Source organism: Siniperca chuatsi, linkage group LG5, assembly GCF_020085105.1.
Source record: "Siniperca chuatsi isolate FFG_IHB_CAS linkage group LG5, ASM2008510v1, whole genome shotgun sequence".
Classification (NCBI taxonomy): Eukaryota; Metazoa; Chordata; class Actinopteri; order Centrarchiformes; family Sinipercidae; genus Siniperca; species Siniperca chuatsi.
This window is the reverse complement of record NC_058046.1, coordinates 815,001-832,500: the sequence shown is the minus strand read 5'-3', so window position 1 is coordinate 832,500 and position 17,500 is coordinate 815,001. Positions and strand designations below refer to the sequence as shown.

The 17,500-nt window shown below is 45.2% G+C and overlaps 1 protein-coding gene across 4 annotated transcripts in view; it reads right to left on the bottom strand.

The window, feature by feature from the left end:
• grin1b (glutamate receptor, ionotropic, N-methyl D-aspartate 1b) overlaps nt 1-17,500 on the bottom strand; it is a 70,819-nt gene that overhangs the window by 52,221 nt on the left and 1,098 nt on the right. For all 4 annotated transcript variants that reach the window (XM_044197410.1, XM_044197408.1, XM_044197409.1 and 1 more), the window contains exons 2-4: nt 13,688-13,943; nt 7,322-7,456; nt 1,308-1,484 (exon numbers count right to left, since the gene is read on the bottom strand). In XM_044197410.1, the coding sequence (XP_044053345.1) occupies nt 1,308-1,484; nt 7,322-7,456; nt 13,688-13,930 (555 nt within the window). In that variant the 5' untranslated portion in view covers nt 13,931-13,943. The remainder of the gene's footprint in view (nt 1-1,307; nt 1,485-7,321; nt 7,457-13,687; nt 13,944-17,500) is intronic.

Sequence of the window (17,500 nt, the reverse complement as noted above, 5' to 3'; positions counted from 1 at the left end):
GGGATGATGGAGGGATGATGGAGGGATGATGGAGGATGACGGAGGGATGATGGAGGGATGATGGAGGGATGATGGAGGATGATGGAGGGATGATGGAGGATGATGGAGGGATGATGGAGGATGACGGAGGGATGATGGAGGGATGATGGAGGGATGATGGAGGGATGATGGAGGGATGATGGAGGATGACGGAGGATGATGGAGGATGATGGAGGGATGATGGAGGATGATGGAGGGATGATGGAGGATGACGGAGGGATGATGGAGGGATGATGGAGGGATGATGGAGGGATGATGGAGGGATGATGGAGGATGACGGAGGGATGATGGAGGGATGATGGAGGGATGATGGAGGGATGATGGAGGGATGATGGAGGGATGATGGAGGGATCAGATGATGATGGAGGGATGATGGAGGGATGATGGAGGGATGATGGAGGATATACAGGGAGCAGTTTCAGTTCTACAAACATTAGTTGAGCTGAACAGAAAATCTAACAAACTTCAGAGCCAAAGAAGGAGGAGGAGGAAGAGGAGCAGGAGGAGCAGGAGCAGGAAAAGGGAGGAGGAGCAGGAGGAGCAGGAGCAGGAGCAGGGAGGAGGAGGAGCAGGAGCAGGAGGAGCAGGAGGAGCAGGAGCAGTAGGAGGAGGAGCAGGAGGAGGACTCTTCTACATATTTAGAGAGTCTCGTACACATTCACACAGACTGAGACAAACACAAACAGTAAAACTACAACACAGGCTCCAAACTTCAGTAATGCTTTTAAACTCACATCCATTAATGTAGCTACATGCTAAGGCTAACTAGGCTAACTAGCTAAAATAGATAACAGAGAGAGATTAGCTCGCTGCAGATTATTGTTGGTCTCCTTCGCAGACAGTGACCCCCCGGTTCTCTGCTGCATTTTATCAGCTGAAATGTGACTTTGGAGGAAGTCGAAAATGTTGTTGCTAATCCGATAGATGCTAACATGCTAACACCAGCAGGTTCTGCAGCGGCTTTCTTCTCTGGTCTCTAAGTGGGTGGTGATTCTTCCTGTTTTAACATAAAACGTTCTTAACATAAACGCTGCCTTTACTTTGTAAAGTTCTGCGGTTTACAGATCAAAACGGGTTATAGAAGTGAAACTGCAGTCCGATGGATGGAGGGGTGAACTGATGAGACAACACACTGCAGCTCATTGTTTCTCATGCAGTGACAAACAAACACACACCTGGATTAGAACGAAGCATCACACACACGATGTGCAGCACACACCTGTCCTCACACTGACTGTGAGTGAGTGTGTGTTCGGTACATAGCTGACCTTGGTCTCTCTCTCCTCCAGCAGCGTCTCCAGCCTCTTCTGAGCGGCTCGTCCCTCGTGGTCGTCGCTGACGATGAGGATGATGTGGTTCCACCTGAACTCTCTCATCAGGTCGAACCAGACGTGAGCCTGGTGGGAGTACGGAGGCACCGTTCTCAGGAACGACAGGTGGATGCTCTGAAGAGGAAAGAGGAGAAGAGGAGAGTGTTAGTCTTAGTAAATAACGATATTTATGTGCAGTAATCTGATCTACCCCACCCGCTCCACACACACCCAGCACCTTGTCACAGAGGGCCTGTGGACCTGAGTGCATCTCCGGCTACGCCTCCTACGCCTCCACCTCCGGACTTCCTAGCTCTCACTGAGACTTGGAACACCTCCACCCCTGCAGCCCTCTCCTCAGCCTACTGCTTCACCCACACACCCAGAGGCAGAGGGGGTGGCACCGGCTTACTGACCCCCCCCCAAAATGGAGACATTCTCTCCACCGGCTTCCACACCTCACTGCTTCTTCCTTCTAACGCCACGCTGTCTGTTCCCGCCCATCAGGTGCGTCCTCCTGTCAAACATCCCTGAAGATGGCCCCCGGCTGTACTTCTCGGTGACTTCAACATCCAGAGAGAGAAGAACATCTGACCTATTACCTTTACTATGACGGTGTAGTCCGTCATTCGTCCAGGAGCGTTCTATCGTAGAAAAGGTTTCAGTCGTAGTCGTCTGGACGCTGTTTTCAGAATCAAGACGTTTCGGCTCCCATCCGGAAGTCATCCGTATCAATTGAGAATGACTTCCGGATGGGAGCCAAACGTCTTGATTCTGAAAACAGCGTCCAGACGACTACGACTGAAACCTTTTCTACGATACCTTTACTATCTTCCATCGCCCCCACTTTGTTGCGTTGTGGTTAAGACGATCCTTGTTAGAATTTCTGATCTTCATGGGAATCCAGAGAAGGTAGGAAAGTCTCACAAGACGGCCCCCCACACTCTTACTTCTGAAGTAAAGAATTACAGACCTGTCTCTCTTCTTCCATTTCTTTCAAAACACTTGAGCGCGCTGTCTTCACTCAACTTTCTGCGTATCTCCACCAGAACGACCGGCCTGACCCCCCCACCAGTCTGGTTTCAAGGCAGGCCACTGAGCCTGAGACTGCCCTCCTCGCCGTCTGAGGAACTCCACACTGCTGGAGCAGCCTCCCTCTCCTCCGTCGTCATCCTGTGGACCTCAGCAGCTTTTTAAACGGTGAACCACCGGATCCTCCTCTCCACCCTCCAGGGACTGGGAGTCTCAGGACGGCACTTACAGGGTACCTTGGAGAGAATCTGTGTCTGAACCTTGTAGCCTCACTACTGATGTTTGGACCTGCAGTGGATATCTGACAGGTGACACCGTTTTCTAACCCTGACATAACTTACCTTTAAACTGCCTTTAACTCCTGCTCTCGCTCAAGCGAAGAGCAGATACCCGGCAGCGTGACCCGGCCTTATATCTACTGTATCTGCAGAGGTTAAACTACAGTGGATGGCCCCACTGGCAGTATCATCTTAAAGGCATGTCCCGCTGAGTACTCCAGCCGTCTTCCCTGCTTATCTAGCTCTACTAGTCTTACAAATAGTTACTAGTTATATCAGAAAACTTTTCACACTATTCTCTGACCTAACGCACCTTTGAAGCGTCCTTGAATCGTCTCCTCACCCAAGCAAAGAGCTGCTACTCGGCAGCAGCACTAACACTCGTTTTGGCAAAAGCCGAAATTGAGAAAGTATAATTTGTTTAAACGTAAGCGATGACTCTGTGCACAGATCAGATGACACGTGAAGATCCAGAGTGGATGAAGATGAAAGAATCTGTGAGTATTGTGACGTGAACGAGGTGGAAAACATCTCTACCGTCCTTTGTATCCTGATTTATGACAAACGTTGTTTCAAGTTCCAGATTTACATTGGACAAGAATGGAGGATGGAGCTTTAACCTCTTCCACTCCACTCATCCCTGCCATAGACCCACTTTTGTCTTTTTTAGGGGGGGGGGCAGGGGATCTTTATCTTGACTGGGCTGATCTGGATGTATTGAACCTGGTGAGCTGGTGCTCAGAGAACAACCTGTACCTCAATACCGCAAAGACCAAGGAGCTAATCATGAACTTCTGAAGGTCACAGAATGACGAGTACGCCCCAGTCTTCATCAACGGGGACAAAGTGGAGTCAGTGTCCAGCTTCAGGTTCCTGGGCATCCACATCTCTGAGGTCCACATGGCCCACTAACACCACTGCACTGGTCAAGACAGCACAGCAACGGTTGTTTTTCCTGAGGATGCTGAAGAAAGCTGGTCTGCCCGAACAGCTGCTGGTGACCTTCTACCGCTGCACCACCGAGAGCATCCTAACATCCTGCATCTCTGTGTGGTATCTCAGCTGCGCAGCTGATAGGAAAGCTCTTCAGCGGGTCGTCTGCAGCGCACAGAAGATTACTGGGACACAGCTCACAGCTCTGGAAGACGTCTACAGCTCACGCTGCCTCAGGAAAGCCACCAGCATCTGTAAAGACTCCTCACACCCATGCCACCGTCTGTCTGAACTGCTTCCATCAGGCAGACGTCATACGGTCTTTCATGCTGCACCTCCAGCCTGAAAAATAGCTTCTTCCCCAAGCTGTGTCAAGTGTTTCTAGTCATAAATCTGTAATAAACGTTGTGTTTTGGTTAGGTGCCGATTTAAATTTGTGAGTGAGTGTGTGTGATGGAAGTATATGATGCTCAATTATGTCTCATAAGTTGTTGCAGCAGTTTTGGGTTGATACCGTTTGTTACACAGATTTGGTGCAAAATGTAACCAATCCGTGCTGTGATTTGGTATCAAAAACATCGACATTTGGAGATTTCTGTAAGAATTGCATTTTTCTGTTCTGGAAATTGCTCAGAACCCTCTTATTGTGAAGCCATACATCCTCTGAATGCCCTGGGACTCTAGTTTGTGGTTGTAAAGTTTCAGGAGGCTGTGATTATCCTCGAGGTCACAAGTTTCAAAAAATGGTCTCACTACAATGAAACGGCTAGTATGGGGATTAATATCATCACATATGAATACAATTGTGCTCATTGAATCCACAAGAGTCTCAGCTTTCCAATCATACCCAATTTATGCAGTTCCAATACTGTTTAGGGACCCCTGTGTGCAGAAATATTCGAATACACCATTTTTAGAAGAGGCGAAGACAACACATTATACAGCATGCAAAAACCTGCATGGGATTAGCATAAAGTGTCTGTACAGGGGAGGCTCGTGGGTCCCCACAGAACCCATTTTCATTCAGATATCCTGAGGTGAAAGGTCAACGGACCCCTTTCAGAATGGCCATGCCATTTTTTCCCTCGCCAAAATTTTGCCTGACTTTGGAGCGTTAGCCCTTCTTCCTGACAAGCTAGCATGACACGGTTGGTACCAACAGATGGAAACTGAGCCGCTGCGCCTCTGAAAGACAGTAATGTCGGCCGAGGACGTAGGCGTGTTTAAGAGGTTAACTGAATATCTTTTTGATAATGTTTTTGGTTTTCTAAATATATTTCTATAATATGGAACGGGAGGAGCTGACTCCACCTGAAACAACCGATAAACGTGAATATTTCATCACTATTCTAAATCCTCTGGAATAAACTGGAGAGGAACTGGAGCGTTGTTCACTGGGAGTGCTGGGATACTCTGGGACTGATGACACTCTGAATTATTTCATCAATATTGTAAACCTGAGAGTGGTTTCCAGTTCAATCACACATCTGAGAGAGTCTCTGAACTGGGACGAGCTGGACTCACTATTCTACAACCTGCACTTAATGGAGCCTGGAGATACAACAGGACAGTATCAACATGTATGACTCTCTGTTATACTGCATAAACACCTACCAGGGTCATAATACTAAACTTTATCAAATAACACACTCTCATTAAATGTGTCACTGTCAGGAACAAAAATACTGTTTAAGAGTAAGAAGCACAACCAAGAACCGAATACAGAAAACAAAGCCCAAAAAAATATTCACTTTATTACAACATATTAAAATAAGTCCAGACTCAGAATAAGTTTAAGAAGAAGACGCAGCTGTTCAATCAGAAATATTCAGACTATAATATTAAAATAGAATTCTGTCTATATTTCTGTTATTATTAATAAATCTCATGTTCAGACTCAACAACAACATCTCAGTCCGTCTCTCAATACTGTCTGACTTCCAGTCTGTGGCTCTCAGCTTCGAGCCCATTGGTTCCTACCAGAGGCGTTGTTAGAATCCTGAAACATCAGCCCAGAGTAAAATTAATATAACATGTGAGACACTGCTCTAGTCAGGTGCGTAGGCTGGCTTTCACAACATCGAGGGTCTAAGGACTGTAGGGTGTTGTATGTGCAGGCTAGCTAGACCAGTGGTTCTCAAACTTATGATAGTCTTATTTATGATGATTTACATAGCTATAATCATATGTAAAGGTGTGCCTTGGAAATACCACTGAGCTAGCTAGCTAAAGAGCCCTCTTCTTCACCAACCTGAGCTTGAAGATGAGGCACCCTGACTCATCTGCTGCTACAGCAAAAGGAGATTACTCTTCCTCCACCTCCTCTAGCCAAGCCAAGCCTCGTTGCCTTCATCCAAAAAGCTTTGTATGTCCTTCACGTCTTGCCTTGTGAATTAGCTAGCTAGCACCAAAATGCCAATAATGACAAGCCCTGTAACCGGCTCTCTCCTCTCTCTCTCTCTCTCTCGCCAAGACGACGCCATTGGTTCCTACTGAAGACGTAAATCTTTACACAAATACACAAATATATAGTTTCATGTTTAAAAAAGGCTTATTAATTTCCTAAAACAGCTGCTCACTGTAGTTTTTATCAAACTAACAGGAGGAAATAGTGCATTTGTTGGGGACTATTTTCACTCATTCCAATTATATTCTTTATGTATTTCTAGTTTAATCAAATTTTCATACAGTAAACTTGACGCCAGGTATTTCAGTATAGAAAAACTGTACACATTTGTTAGGGTGTCGCAGGTTAATCCAGCCAGACTAGTGAACCAAGAGTTGGAATAAATGGTATCTTAACCTAATAGTTTAAAGGTATAATATGTAACTTTTCCGCATTAAAATGTCTAAAAACTAGACTTCTGTATTTTATTGAGTTGTGTACTTACATTATCCCAAATGTTTCCAACAAGTTTCAAACCCAGAGAAATCCCTAATTTTAATCAGGTATGGCGTCATATCCATATCCCCTTTTCGCCTGCATCAGCATTGTGGTTGTCTGCCAGAAGCTGTCATAAACTGACTTTAACCAGTTTTAAGCCACATTTTTAGGATACAGTTTTTATATCTCTGTCATTTTTAACTATATATTTTAACCGGATGAAGGATTTTAGTCATCGGACGTCTGAAGTTAGCAGCAGCTCGGCTCGCAGCCCCTCTGGGTCATCCTGAGTTCGCCAAACAGCGTTGGAGAAACACTGATTCTTAACGTGAATCTGCTTTATTCAGTGTTTTTACTGGTTTTAATCACCTGGTCCGTTTGTTTTGGAGAGAGGAAACCTCTACGGATAATTCACCTCACAGTAATAAAATACCTTAACTTGCACTCTAGCAAACAATTTGCAGTTATCAAAAAGATGGTTCCTGTCTTATTGTCATTTTAACTTGTTCGTATTTGCTGGTTTTACCTGCATTCATTTGTTTTTACTTGTTATTGATTGTTACTCTTACTCTGTTTTCCTGAGTCTGCTTTGGGGCATCTGCCAAACTGATTAAGAACTGATTAAGCAGAAGGAAGTTTTGTGACATACAGAAATTATTGTCAGTCAGAAAATATGAAAGGACCCAGGATGAAGCCCTGAGGAACACCACGATAAAGAAACACTGAAGATGGAGAAGAAGTGTGAAAACAGATTTTCTGCTGAGTTTTAAACTATCAGCATCATCCTGTGAGACTCAGGAAACTGCTGCAGGTGGGATCACAGTGTCGGTGGGGATTCAGGTTACCTTGTCAGAGTAGATGGACATGCGAGTCGTCAGGCCAACCACAGGGATTCGGTAGAAACCGGCGGTGTAGGAGACGGGTGTCGGAGTCAGGTGGTCGTTGGACTGTGGAGGGTGACTGACCAGGATTGCATACACCTGCAGAAAAAGAAGACGAAGAAGAAAAAATTTAATCCAGGTTAAACTGGGGGTTTATTTCCAATCTTTCTGATCAACTGAAACTAGATTTTTATAAACTATATTGTCTCTTATATGCATGAACACCCCAGCAGTTTATACAAGTACAGCTGAAACGATTAGTCCATTAATCAATTAGGCGATCGACAGAAAATTACTTGCCAACTATTTTGATTATTGTTAATAACACTGCGCTCCCAGGATGCAGGGTTACTCGTGGTTCCAAGAGTCTCCAAAAGTAGACTGGGAGCCAGAGCCTTCAGTTATCAAGCTCCTCTCCTGTGGAACCAGGTCCCAGTTTGGGTTTGGGAGGCAGACACCATCTCCACATTTAAGAGTAGGCTAAAGACTTCCCTCTGTGATAAAGCTTATAGTTAGGGCTGGCTCAGGTGAGCCCTGAACCATCCCTTAGTTATGCTGATATAGGCCTAGACTGCCGGGAGACTTCCCATGATGCACCTCTTTCCCTCTCTCCTCTCCCTCTCCGTCTGGATGCATTTTTATCCTATTACTGCATGTTACTAACTCGACATCCTCTCTCTCCCGTAGTTCTGTGCTTTCTCGTCTCTCTCCTCTCTCCTTCTGTTGCTTTCAGCAGGTATTTCTGCCTCCAGAGCTGCAGAGTCTGGATCTGTGGTTGTGGGCCACCTGCTGCCCCCCATGTTCCTGCAGAGTCTGGATCTGTGGTTGTGGGCCACCTGCTGCCCCTGTGTTCCTGCAGAGTCTGGATCTGTGGTTGTGGGCCACCTGCTGCCCCCGTGTTCCTGCTCAACAACTGCTACTACAGTTGTTGTTATTGGCTCTGTTACTATTATTGTCATTATTATTACCACTACCATTACATTATTATTATTATTTTAAAATTCTAGGTGGAATTTGGTGCAATGAGATAACTTCTGTTATGAATTTGTGCTATATAAATAAAACTGAAGTTTGAGGTTGAGCTTTGGACTGTCGGTCGGACACAACGACACGGTGAAGGCGTCACTTTGGGCTCTGGGTCGTCGTGAAGGCGTTTCTCACTGTTTTCACAAGTTTTCCAAACCGATCGATGGATCGATCGATGGAGATAAGAATCAGCAGATGGATCCAGAATGAAAAGCATCATCAGCTGCAGTCCGATACAAACCGGTTCAACATGAGCTCCAGCTCCACCAGCTGCAGCAGCAACATCCTGCTTTACATTAATGCACGAGGAATAATAACCTGATGATAGAATATATAACAGCACAGCAGCCACAGGGACGCTGCACTGCTTTAATGCTTTAAGGGCTTTTTCCTGATCACACTCTCACACTTTTACTGAAGTTACATTTTCACTGCAGGACTTTTACTCGTAACAGAGTATTTTACAGTGTGTGTTAGTATTTTTACTGCAGTACAGGACCTGAGTACTTCCTCCATCACCGGCTGTTTGTGATGATGGAAACACTGAAATTATTTCTACATCACTTCACACATGTAGAGAGAACCAGCCTGCAGCAAACACACAGTTGTACAGCCTTTATAGTGTGTGTGTGTGTGTGTGTGTGTGTGCTGCTGTCTATAATCTCTCCTCTGGGACGGATGGACGGATTACATCTGCAGAGAAAGAGAGAGGATGATATTCTGACGTCCGTCTCTCTCTAACTGTCTCGGATTCTCTCAATTCACTTCAGTTCAGTGGGGCTTTATTGGCATTGTGTGAAACAGACGTTAACATCGCCAAAGCAAGTGTGAAATAAAAACATGTGCTATTAGAATATAGACAGATAAGTAAGATAATAATAATAAATATTGACTTGCAGTTAAAAATGCAAATACAAGTAAGTGAAAACTACATAAACACTGCAACATTTTTTTATGAATGTGTGTGTGTGTGCATGTCCTCAGGTTGTGTTGATACATATTGATCAGCAGGATCCTGCCTCCGTCTCCTCAGAGTATTTTTAATGTTGAGCTCTTTGAAATCTGAGATCAGAGTTGAACGTGTTAAACAGTGAGTCTCAGCACCAGCTGACATAGGGGACTCTGTTCTGGGCTCAGCTCCTGGGTCTGGAGGGCTTTGGGATGGAGGGGGTCTCGGGGGCTGATTTAAGGTGATTAAAACATGTGAGCGCTCTCTGTTGAATGTTTATTATCGGCGGGTATCTGCCTGATTCTGCTCCACATGCATCTGTCGGTGTTTTTCTGTGTCTGTCTCTGATTGTCTCTCTCGCTCTACAACAAAGCCTCTGTCCGACACGTCGACGCCATGTTGGCCTCATTTCTTCTACAAAGGAAACACATTATTGAAGGATGTTGAATGTGAAAATGTTGTCGTCTTTTCTCTGCCCATCTTTCTGTTTTATGTGTTTGTTTGGAAAAAAAACATTAATATTAATATTAACTAATGTCCTGACTTTGTCTTCAGCGTATCATTAAATTCCTCTCATTGATTCATAAAACAACAAAACCTGCTGGAAAACAAACTGTAGCCATTTATTCACCTGATAACCTGAGAGATTTGTAGATTTTGTGTGTGAAAGGATTTGTTTACCTCGATAATTAATTCCAACAGGTTTTACTTTTTTTTATTGCTGCTGTCAGTGAAACGCAACACTTCCTACAAACGTTTCAAAAATAAAAGCCTTCAAGTGGCTCAAGGCTCTTAATGTGAAACGTCTAAACGTTCCAGGTGAGATATTATAGTACAGGCAGGTATTTGTTTCTTCCGGTCACAGCTGCTGCTAACACTTTTATTTTGAGGAGACTTGACTGACCACTGAATGTAGTTTTGCCTTTTAGAGTCATGAATAATAACATAACCAGGATGCAACGTCTCCATAACCTCTGAACACTTTCAGTCGCAGCTGCTGGCACCAGAAGAAGATGGGGGAAAACTCTAAATTCATATTAAAGAAACCAGCATTTCATTCTAAAATTAAAAGTCTTACTTTACCCTGTTCCTATCCAGCATGTCGCCTTTTTCCTCCCTGCAGCCGTGAAAATGATTGTGACACATAATTTGTCTTTCAGGGCTTTGGATTTACTCTTTTTGTCCTTCATGACTGAAGCCATCAGTCCATCTAAATTAATCTTCCTAATGGTAATAACAAATGACCAGAGTCTGATGTTACTTTCAATATATAAGTTTCTATAAATCTGTATCCTTCTGACATTTAACATTGAAACATGCATTGGGTCATTGGTTCAGTATCATCACAGCGCTCTACATTACACTGCAAAATAATATAAAGTTGTCTTGAGTTGGTTCATAGGACTTAAAAACAGCTGTCATACGCTGTTATTTTCAGTTTGCATGTGAGTTGTACTATACGTGTTTTGGGGACAGTTTGTGAGTGTATGTCCACAGGTTTTCAACACAGAGCAAACATCAGTATACGAATGGATCGAGGAGAGAGTCGGTGTCCCAGGAATATAAAACCATGCTGATGAGACGTTCTCAGGCTCAGTCATGTCAAAAAATATATTGATAGTGCAACATGAACAACGTTCATATTAATGGATTTTGTCACTCCTGTTATTCTTTGTCTTGTTTGGGGAATAATCATGCTCTAAGTTTTGGGACCACAGTTCCCATAATGCTTTGAGGGATGTAAACAGGAAGTACAGTATAATGTTCAGAATCAGAATCAGAAATACTTTATTGATCCCCGAAGGGAAACTCTTTTGTTACAGCTGCTCACCTTTACGTCAGTCACACAGGAAGTACTAAGCAAAAAATATAATACAGGTCAGATAAATTAAGTACACAGGATATAAGTAGATATAAGTATAAAATTAAAATAAGCGTAAAGTACAAAGTGGATTTACCAGTTGATGATAAGTATGTACGGTATAATAATACAATGTAATAATATAAGTAATAGTGCAAAAGAGTTGCCATGGAGTCAGTGAGTTAGCTGTGAGCGACAACTTGACCCATGTTTTTTTAGCCTGTATGTGTTCACATGCAGTCAGACTGTCCCATCAGAGCAGCCGAACCAGCAGTCAGCAGCTCCTGTCTGCAGTGGACCCGTGGACGGACAGACAGCTGTCTCTGGATCACTGTGAGACTGAAGGAAACTTAGAAACAGCAGGATTCTCAGGCAGGTTCTGCAGCCGCTTTTAAGTGGATTCCTGGAGGTTTATTCTGGACGGATGATGATATCTGGAAGTGCGAGTCACACTGAATCTAAAAATATGTGTTTCATGTCTGAGTTCAGATTTGACTCCAAGAAATAATGGGATTTTTTTACTTAATGCACCCAACTGCAATTAAGATCTCATTTACAAGGAGGAGCTGACTGATTACTGGTTTTAAGTCTTTTCTGTTTGTTGTTTTCATGTGCTGTGTGATGAGGCATGAAGTCAAAATAAATCTGAATCTGATCTGAGAGCAGCTGCTCCTCAGTTTATTCTTTGAGTGGACGCAGCAGATTCTTTCTGTTAGTGGAGGAAACTTCTGGAACAACAAACTGAACAGATGAGACTAAAGACAGATGAGATGTCTCAGACTAAGTGGGCTGAACTAAAGAAGACAAACTAGATGAGACAAACGAGCTGACGTGTTTGGTGCAGCAGCTGCTCCTTCAGACATCAGTCCATTTATTTTTATTTGTCTTTAATCACAGATTGAGATCTTAAGGTCACAAAGAGGCTGCTGCTAAAACTTTGAATGTTTGAGATTAAAAGCTCTGAGGTTTAATTCTGGAAACTTGTGGACGAGACTTTATGAACGCTGTTGTGTTTTTATCATCTGCAGTTTCATCATATCAGTTAATAACAACTGCTGTTGCAACGCCAACATCTGTAGTAAATATTCAACTGCATGAAATGAATAATCAGCTCTATTAAAATGTGAATCCGTACTTTATTAAACTGGCGATGAAGAACATTTATTTGCTAATGAATTAAAGTTTATCTGATGGGTTCCATCAGGAAATGGTCAGCAGCAGCTGCACAGATGTTTCACATTAAAGGTCCTCCATATGGCATAATGCCTCTTATTGGTGGTAGGCTTTTAATGTGAAACACCTGCAGGAAGCGTTGAGTTTTATTGACAGTAGCTTAACAGAAAAAAAAAAAAGGCAATGTAGAACTGATGAGGGAATGTGCCAATTATTTTCTCGAACATTTATATTTCTATAAACATCATCCGATCAACATGTGTGTCGACTTAATGGTGTTAGAGGCTGTAAACTGTTTCCTGTTAGTCATTGGTTATGATGCTTTACTGAACTATTCACATTCTAGTATTCGACCTTTGACCCCATGAAGTCAGAAAGGTCGGTGAGCTTCTCCCAGACGTCACTGATTAGTTGTGTTACTGTTCTGTGATCAGCTCTCACATCTGACACCTTCACAGTTCTGATCAAATGCATTTTATAGTTATTTTTTACAGGCAACCCTAAAATCTACATGTTTATATTTTTCACAATAAACCTTGACTGCAAATATTGTTCACATCAAATAAATCTTGATTTTCAAACAGTCGTGATTATTGTGAAAAAGAAAACATGCAAAACATCCATATTTTAAGCTAATGAGAGACTCAGAGGCTGATAACTGAAGTAGGAAAAATACACAGTTTTTGGCCTGGGACTGAAAGGGTTAACTATTAATTGATTATCACATTTGTTAATGATCAATTTTCCTTTTAATCGATTTATCGACTAATCGTTTCAGCTCAGAGGTTTAAGCTTCACCTTCACACAGGACATTTAGCAACAAAGCAGGTAGAACTACATTACCCACAATCCTCCTGTCCCGACTCCTTTGATGAAAGCTTCACCATTTGACCTGTGGTTTCTCTTAAAAATAACTTTTTACGACCTGTGTGATCATGTGACCAGCTGCACTCTGTATTTAAAGGAATAGTTCAACATTTGGGGAAATACGTTTCTATGATTTCTGGCCGAGAGCTAGAAGCTCGATATTATTATATCGATTCTAGTCTTTATGCTAAGCTAAGCTAACTAGCTGCTGGCTGTGGCTTCATATTTACCGTACAGACATGAGAGTGGAATCAATCTGAACATCTAACTCTCCGAGAGGAAGAGAAGACGAGGATTTACCTCAATTAAGTTTCCTTTCAATTTCCTTTAACTTTAAATCTAATTTCAGGATCGGAATCAGATTAACTGGCCAAGCATGTGTTCACATACAAGGAATCGAACCCTAAAGCAAAGACGAGCTGAGGACGAGTCAGGTGACAGGACGAGCCCTCACCTGGTTGGAGATGAGGTCCTCACAGACGGACAGAGCCATCTGGATGGCGTTGGGTTTGTGTGTGACAGAGATGGCGTTCATCTTGAACTTGTCTCTCCCGTACAGAGTGTTGGCCTGGCTCACCGCCTCCTTAAACACCTGCTCGTAGCGTTTCTGACTCAGCACAGCGCCGATGTTCACCAGGCGAGGCTCGCAGCCACAGCGAGCCACCGAACAGCACTGCAGGACGGTGAGGAGCAGCATGCCCGGAGCTCCACTGAGGAGGAGGAGGAGGAGGAGGAGGAGGAGAGGAAGGTTAGAGAGCAAGTCAAACCACTGCTGGGTTAAAAAAGAGCTTCTGGGAACTGGGACAGATCACACGCTGGTGGGTTAGGTATTACACTGGTTATCTCCTGTCTCATGGCTACTTTTATATTAAATAATAATAATACTAATATAGGTAAATTATATAATATTTCTTATTGTGTAATATGATGATTTCCCATAATCATACACACAAACACACAAAAAGAGGCCACTGTAAATGTGCATTTAATGACATTTCACAAATTTCTGGCAAAATGAGTTACACTTAACACTGTAAAACAAAACAAGAACGTCCAGAGTGTAGAACAGATTTTTATTTATTATTTTTATTTTCATTATGCATGAAGTTTTTCAAATCATTACAAAAACTTCACAGATGAGGACTCATGTCCATCAATACGATCCACCAGCTTTCAGTCTCGCTCTGCTGGCGCTGGAAGCTTCCTTGTCTCCTGGCCTCACCTCGCCATCCATCCAGGCTTTCCGGTTGGGGAATGATTTTTGTTGTGTAGTCAAGCGGGAAACACAACGGTTTGGACCCAAACGCAGACATGTAAGCAGGGCAGGTGCAGTTCAAAGATTTAATGGATGACAACAAGGATTACAAGGATTACCAGGCAGGCAGTGGGCAGAACAGAGAAGCAGTCCAAATGACGCAAACAAGTCCAACAGGCAAAATCCAAAGAAACAGGCAAGGTCCAAGAGAACAAAGTATAACTCCATACAACACTTGAGAAAAACACTAGGATACTGACTTGGGAGCAGAGCAGGACAAGGGGGCGACCAGACATGCGGAGCACCTCTGGAGACCAGCGGCAAAGGCGGGACTCTTCAGGAGTCGAGCTGGTGGCCGGCAACGTAGATTAATCTTCTCTGGAGACCGGCAACATGGCTGGAGATGTGAGCAGGAGACTGGCGGCAGGTCTGCAGGACTGGAGACCGGCGACAGAGAACCCGGGAGGCTGATGCTGAATAGGAACTGGATGTTGCTGCAGCTCGGGGGAATCGGAGGCTGCTGTGGCTCTACAGGAACTGGTGATTGCATCAGCTCAGGAACTGAAGACTGATGCAGGTCAGACTCAGCGGTTTCATGCAGCACAGTAAAAGGAGACAGCTGCAGCTCAGGATGTTCAGCAGACTGCTGTACCTCAGAAACTGGAGGTTGCTGCGGCCCAGCAGGGACTGGACATGGTTGCTGGAGCTCAGAGATTGGTGATAGCAGCAGTTCAGGAAGCAGAGGCAGGCCGTGGCAGCGGTGGCCCAATCGGGACAGGGCATGGCTGCGGCGCAGGAACAGGTATTGGCCCGAACCGCCGACTGGGAACCAGACAGGACTAGAGCCATCTCCGTGGCGCTGGAAAGCTGAGTCTCTATAACGCTGGGCAGCGGTGAGGACAAGCAGCTGGGCAACGAAGAAGCATGATGTCGGCGGGAGCCACGCTTCCTTCTGGAGGGTTTTCCAGAAGGTGCCTCCAGGACACTAACGGGCTGAGGTGCAGGCTAGATGCAAGCTGGCTGGATGCTAGCTGGCTGACTAGCAGGCCACAGTGCAGGCTGAAAACTGGGGAGCTTTGGCTGAGGCTTGGGTGCAGAGGAGGCTGTAGAGTTAATAAAACCCTCTACAAATCCAGGTAGCAATTTTAACAACCAGGGCTTGGAAGAAACTGGCATGCCATTGTCAGAACTGCTCTTTATGGTCTATACTTGTGGCATTTTTGCAGTATTTAAGAAGGCACTCCAAGGTGTAAGCCACCTCATTTAGTTCCTCCACACACAATGACTTACCTGCTGGGTCCATTTCTGGCCAGTTCGTACTGTCGTGGGTTGTCAAACAGGGAACACTGGGAATACAAGGGATTGGACCCAAACGCAGGCACAGAGGCAGAGCTGGTAAAGTTCAATGATTTATTGGAGAACACAAGGGCTTACATGGATTGTCAGGCAGGGATCAAACCAGGAAAAGGTAGTCCAACAAAGGCAAACAATTCCGACAGGGAGTAGCCAAAGCCCAACATCCATGCAAGGTCCAAATAAACCAGGTAGAAAATCCAAAAACACCAAAGAACGCCGGGGAAAGAGCTAGAACGCTTGACACGAGGGCGAAGACGAACTGGCACTGAACAAAGGGAACACACAGACTTACATACAACCAGGTAGGCGAGACGACAAGACACAGGTAAAACTGATCATGGCAGGGCAAACAATGATGTGTACTCCTCAAGGTTGATGTGGTTCTCCTGGGTGGTCTGTGCACTCAAAACAGTCCTGTAGCGCTGCAGCAGCTTCATCTGTCCGCACTTTAACTGTTACAGCTGGCTGTAAAGGCCTTAAGCAGGCAGGAGAAGCAGGGAAACACGGTCTGATTGACCAAATTGCAAAAGGCCGCAGGTTTGGTCTCAACATTGGTGCAACAAGCCCCGAACCCCCGAAATCAAAGAGCACGTTTAGTAAGCACAGCACTCACACGTAGCGCTAGCACAGTGCTAGCACAGCACTCGCAAGAACGTAGTGCTAGCACAGCGCTAGCACAGCGTTAGCACAGCGTTAGCACAGCGCTAGCACAGCGTTAGCACAGCGTTAGCACAGCGCTAGCACAGCGTTAGCACAGCATTAGCACTGCATTAGCAGAGCTTTTGAATTTATGAACGATTCCCTGTCAAAATCAGCAGGTGGGAGGCGCGTTGAAACAGCTCCCTCCTCTCCCCCCTCTCTCTCTCCCCCTCCCCCTCCCCCTCTCTCTCCCCTCCCCCTCTCTCTCTCTCCCCTCTCTCCCCCCTCTCTCCCTCTCTCTCTCTCTCTCCTCTCTCTCTCTCTCTCCTCTCTCTCCTCTCTCTCTCTCTCTCTCCTCTCTCCCTCTCTCCCTCTCTCTCTCTCTCTCCTCTCTCCCCTCTCTCTCTCTCTCTCTCTCTCCCCCTCCCCTCTCTCTCTCCTCTCTCCCCCTCTCTCTCTCTCTCTCCCCTCCCCCTCTCTCTCCCCTCTCTCTCCCCCCTCTCTCTCTCTCTCCCCTCTCTCTCCCCTCTCTCTCCCTCTCTCTCCCCCTCTCTCCCCCTCTCTCTCCCCTCTCTCTCTCCCCTCTGTCACTCTCTCTCTCTCTCCCCCCTCTCTCCCCCCCTCTCTCTCCCCCCTCTCTCTATCCCCTCTGTCACTCTCCCTCTCTCTCCCCCTCTCTCCCCTCTCTCTCTCCCTCTCTCTATCCCTCTGTCTCTCTCTCTCTCTCTCCCCCTCTCTTTCTCTCCCCTCTTTCTCTCCCCTATGTCTCCCCCCTCTCTCTCCCTCTCCCTCCCCTCTCTCTCTCCCCCTCTTTCTCTCCCCTATGTCTCCCCTCTCTCTCTCCCTCTCTCTCTCCCCTCTTTCTCTCCCCCTCTCTCTCTCCCTCCTCCCTCCCCTCTTTCTCTCCCCCCTCTTTCTCCCCCTCTCTCCCCTCTCTCTCTCTCTCCCCTCGCTAATGCTTAAAGTTAAAGTTAGCTAGCTAGCATCTAGTAAAAATTGTTAGTTAGCTAGTTAACT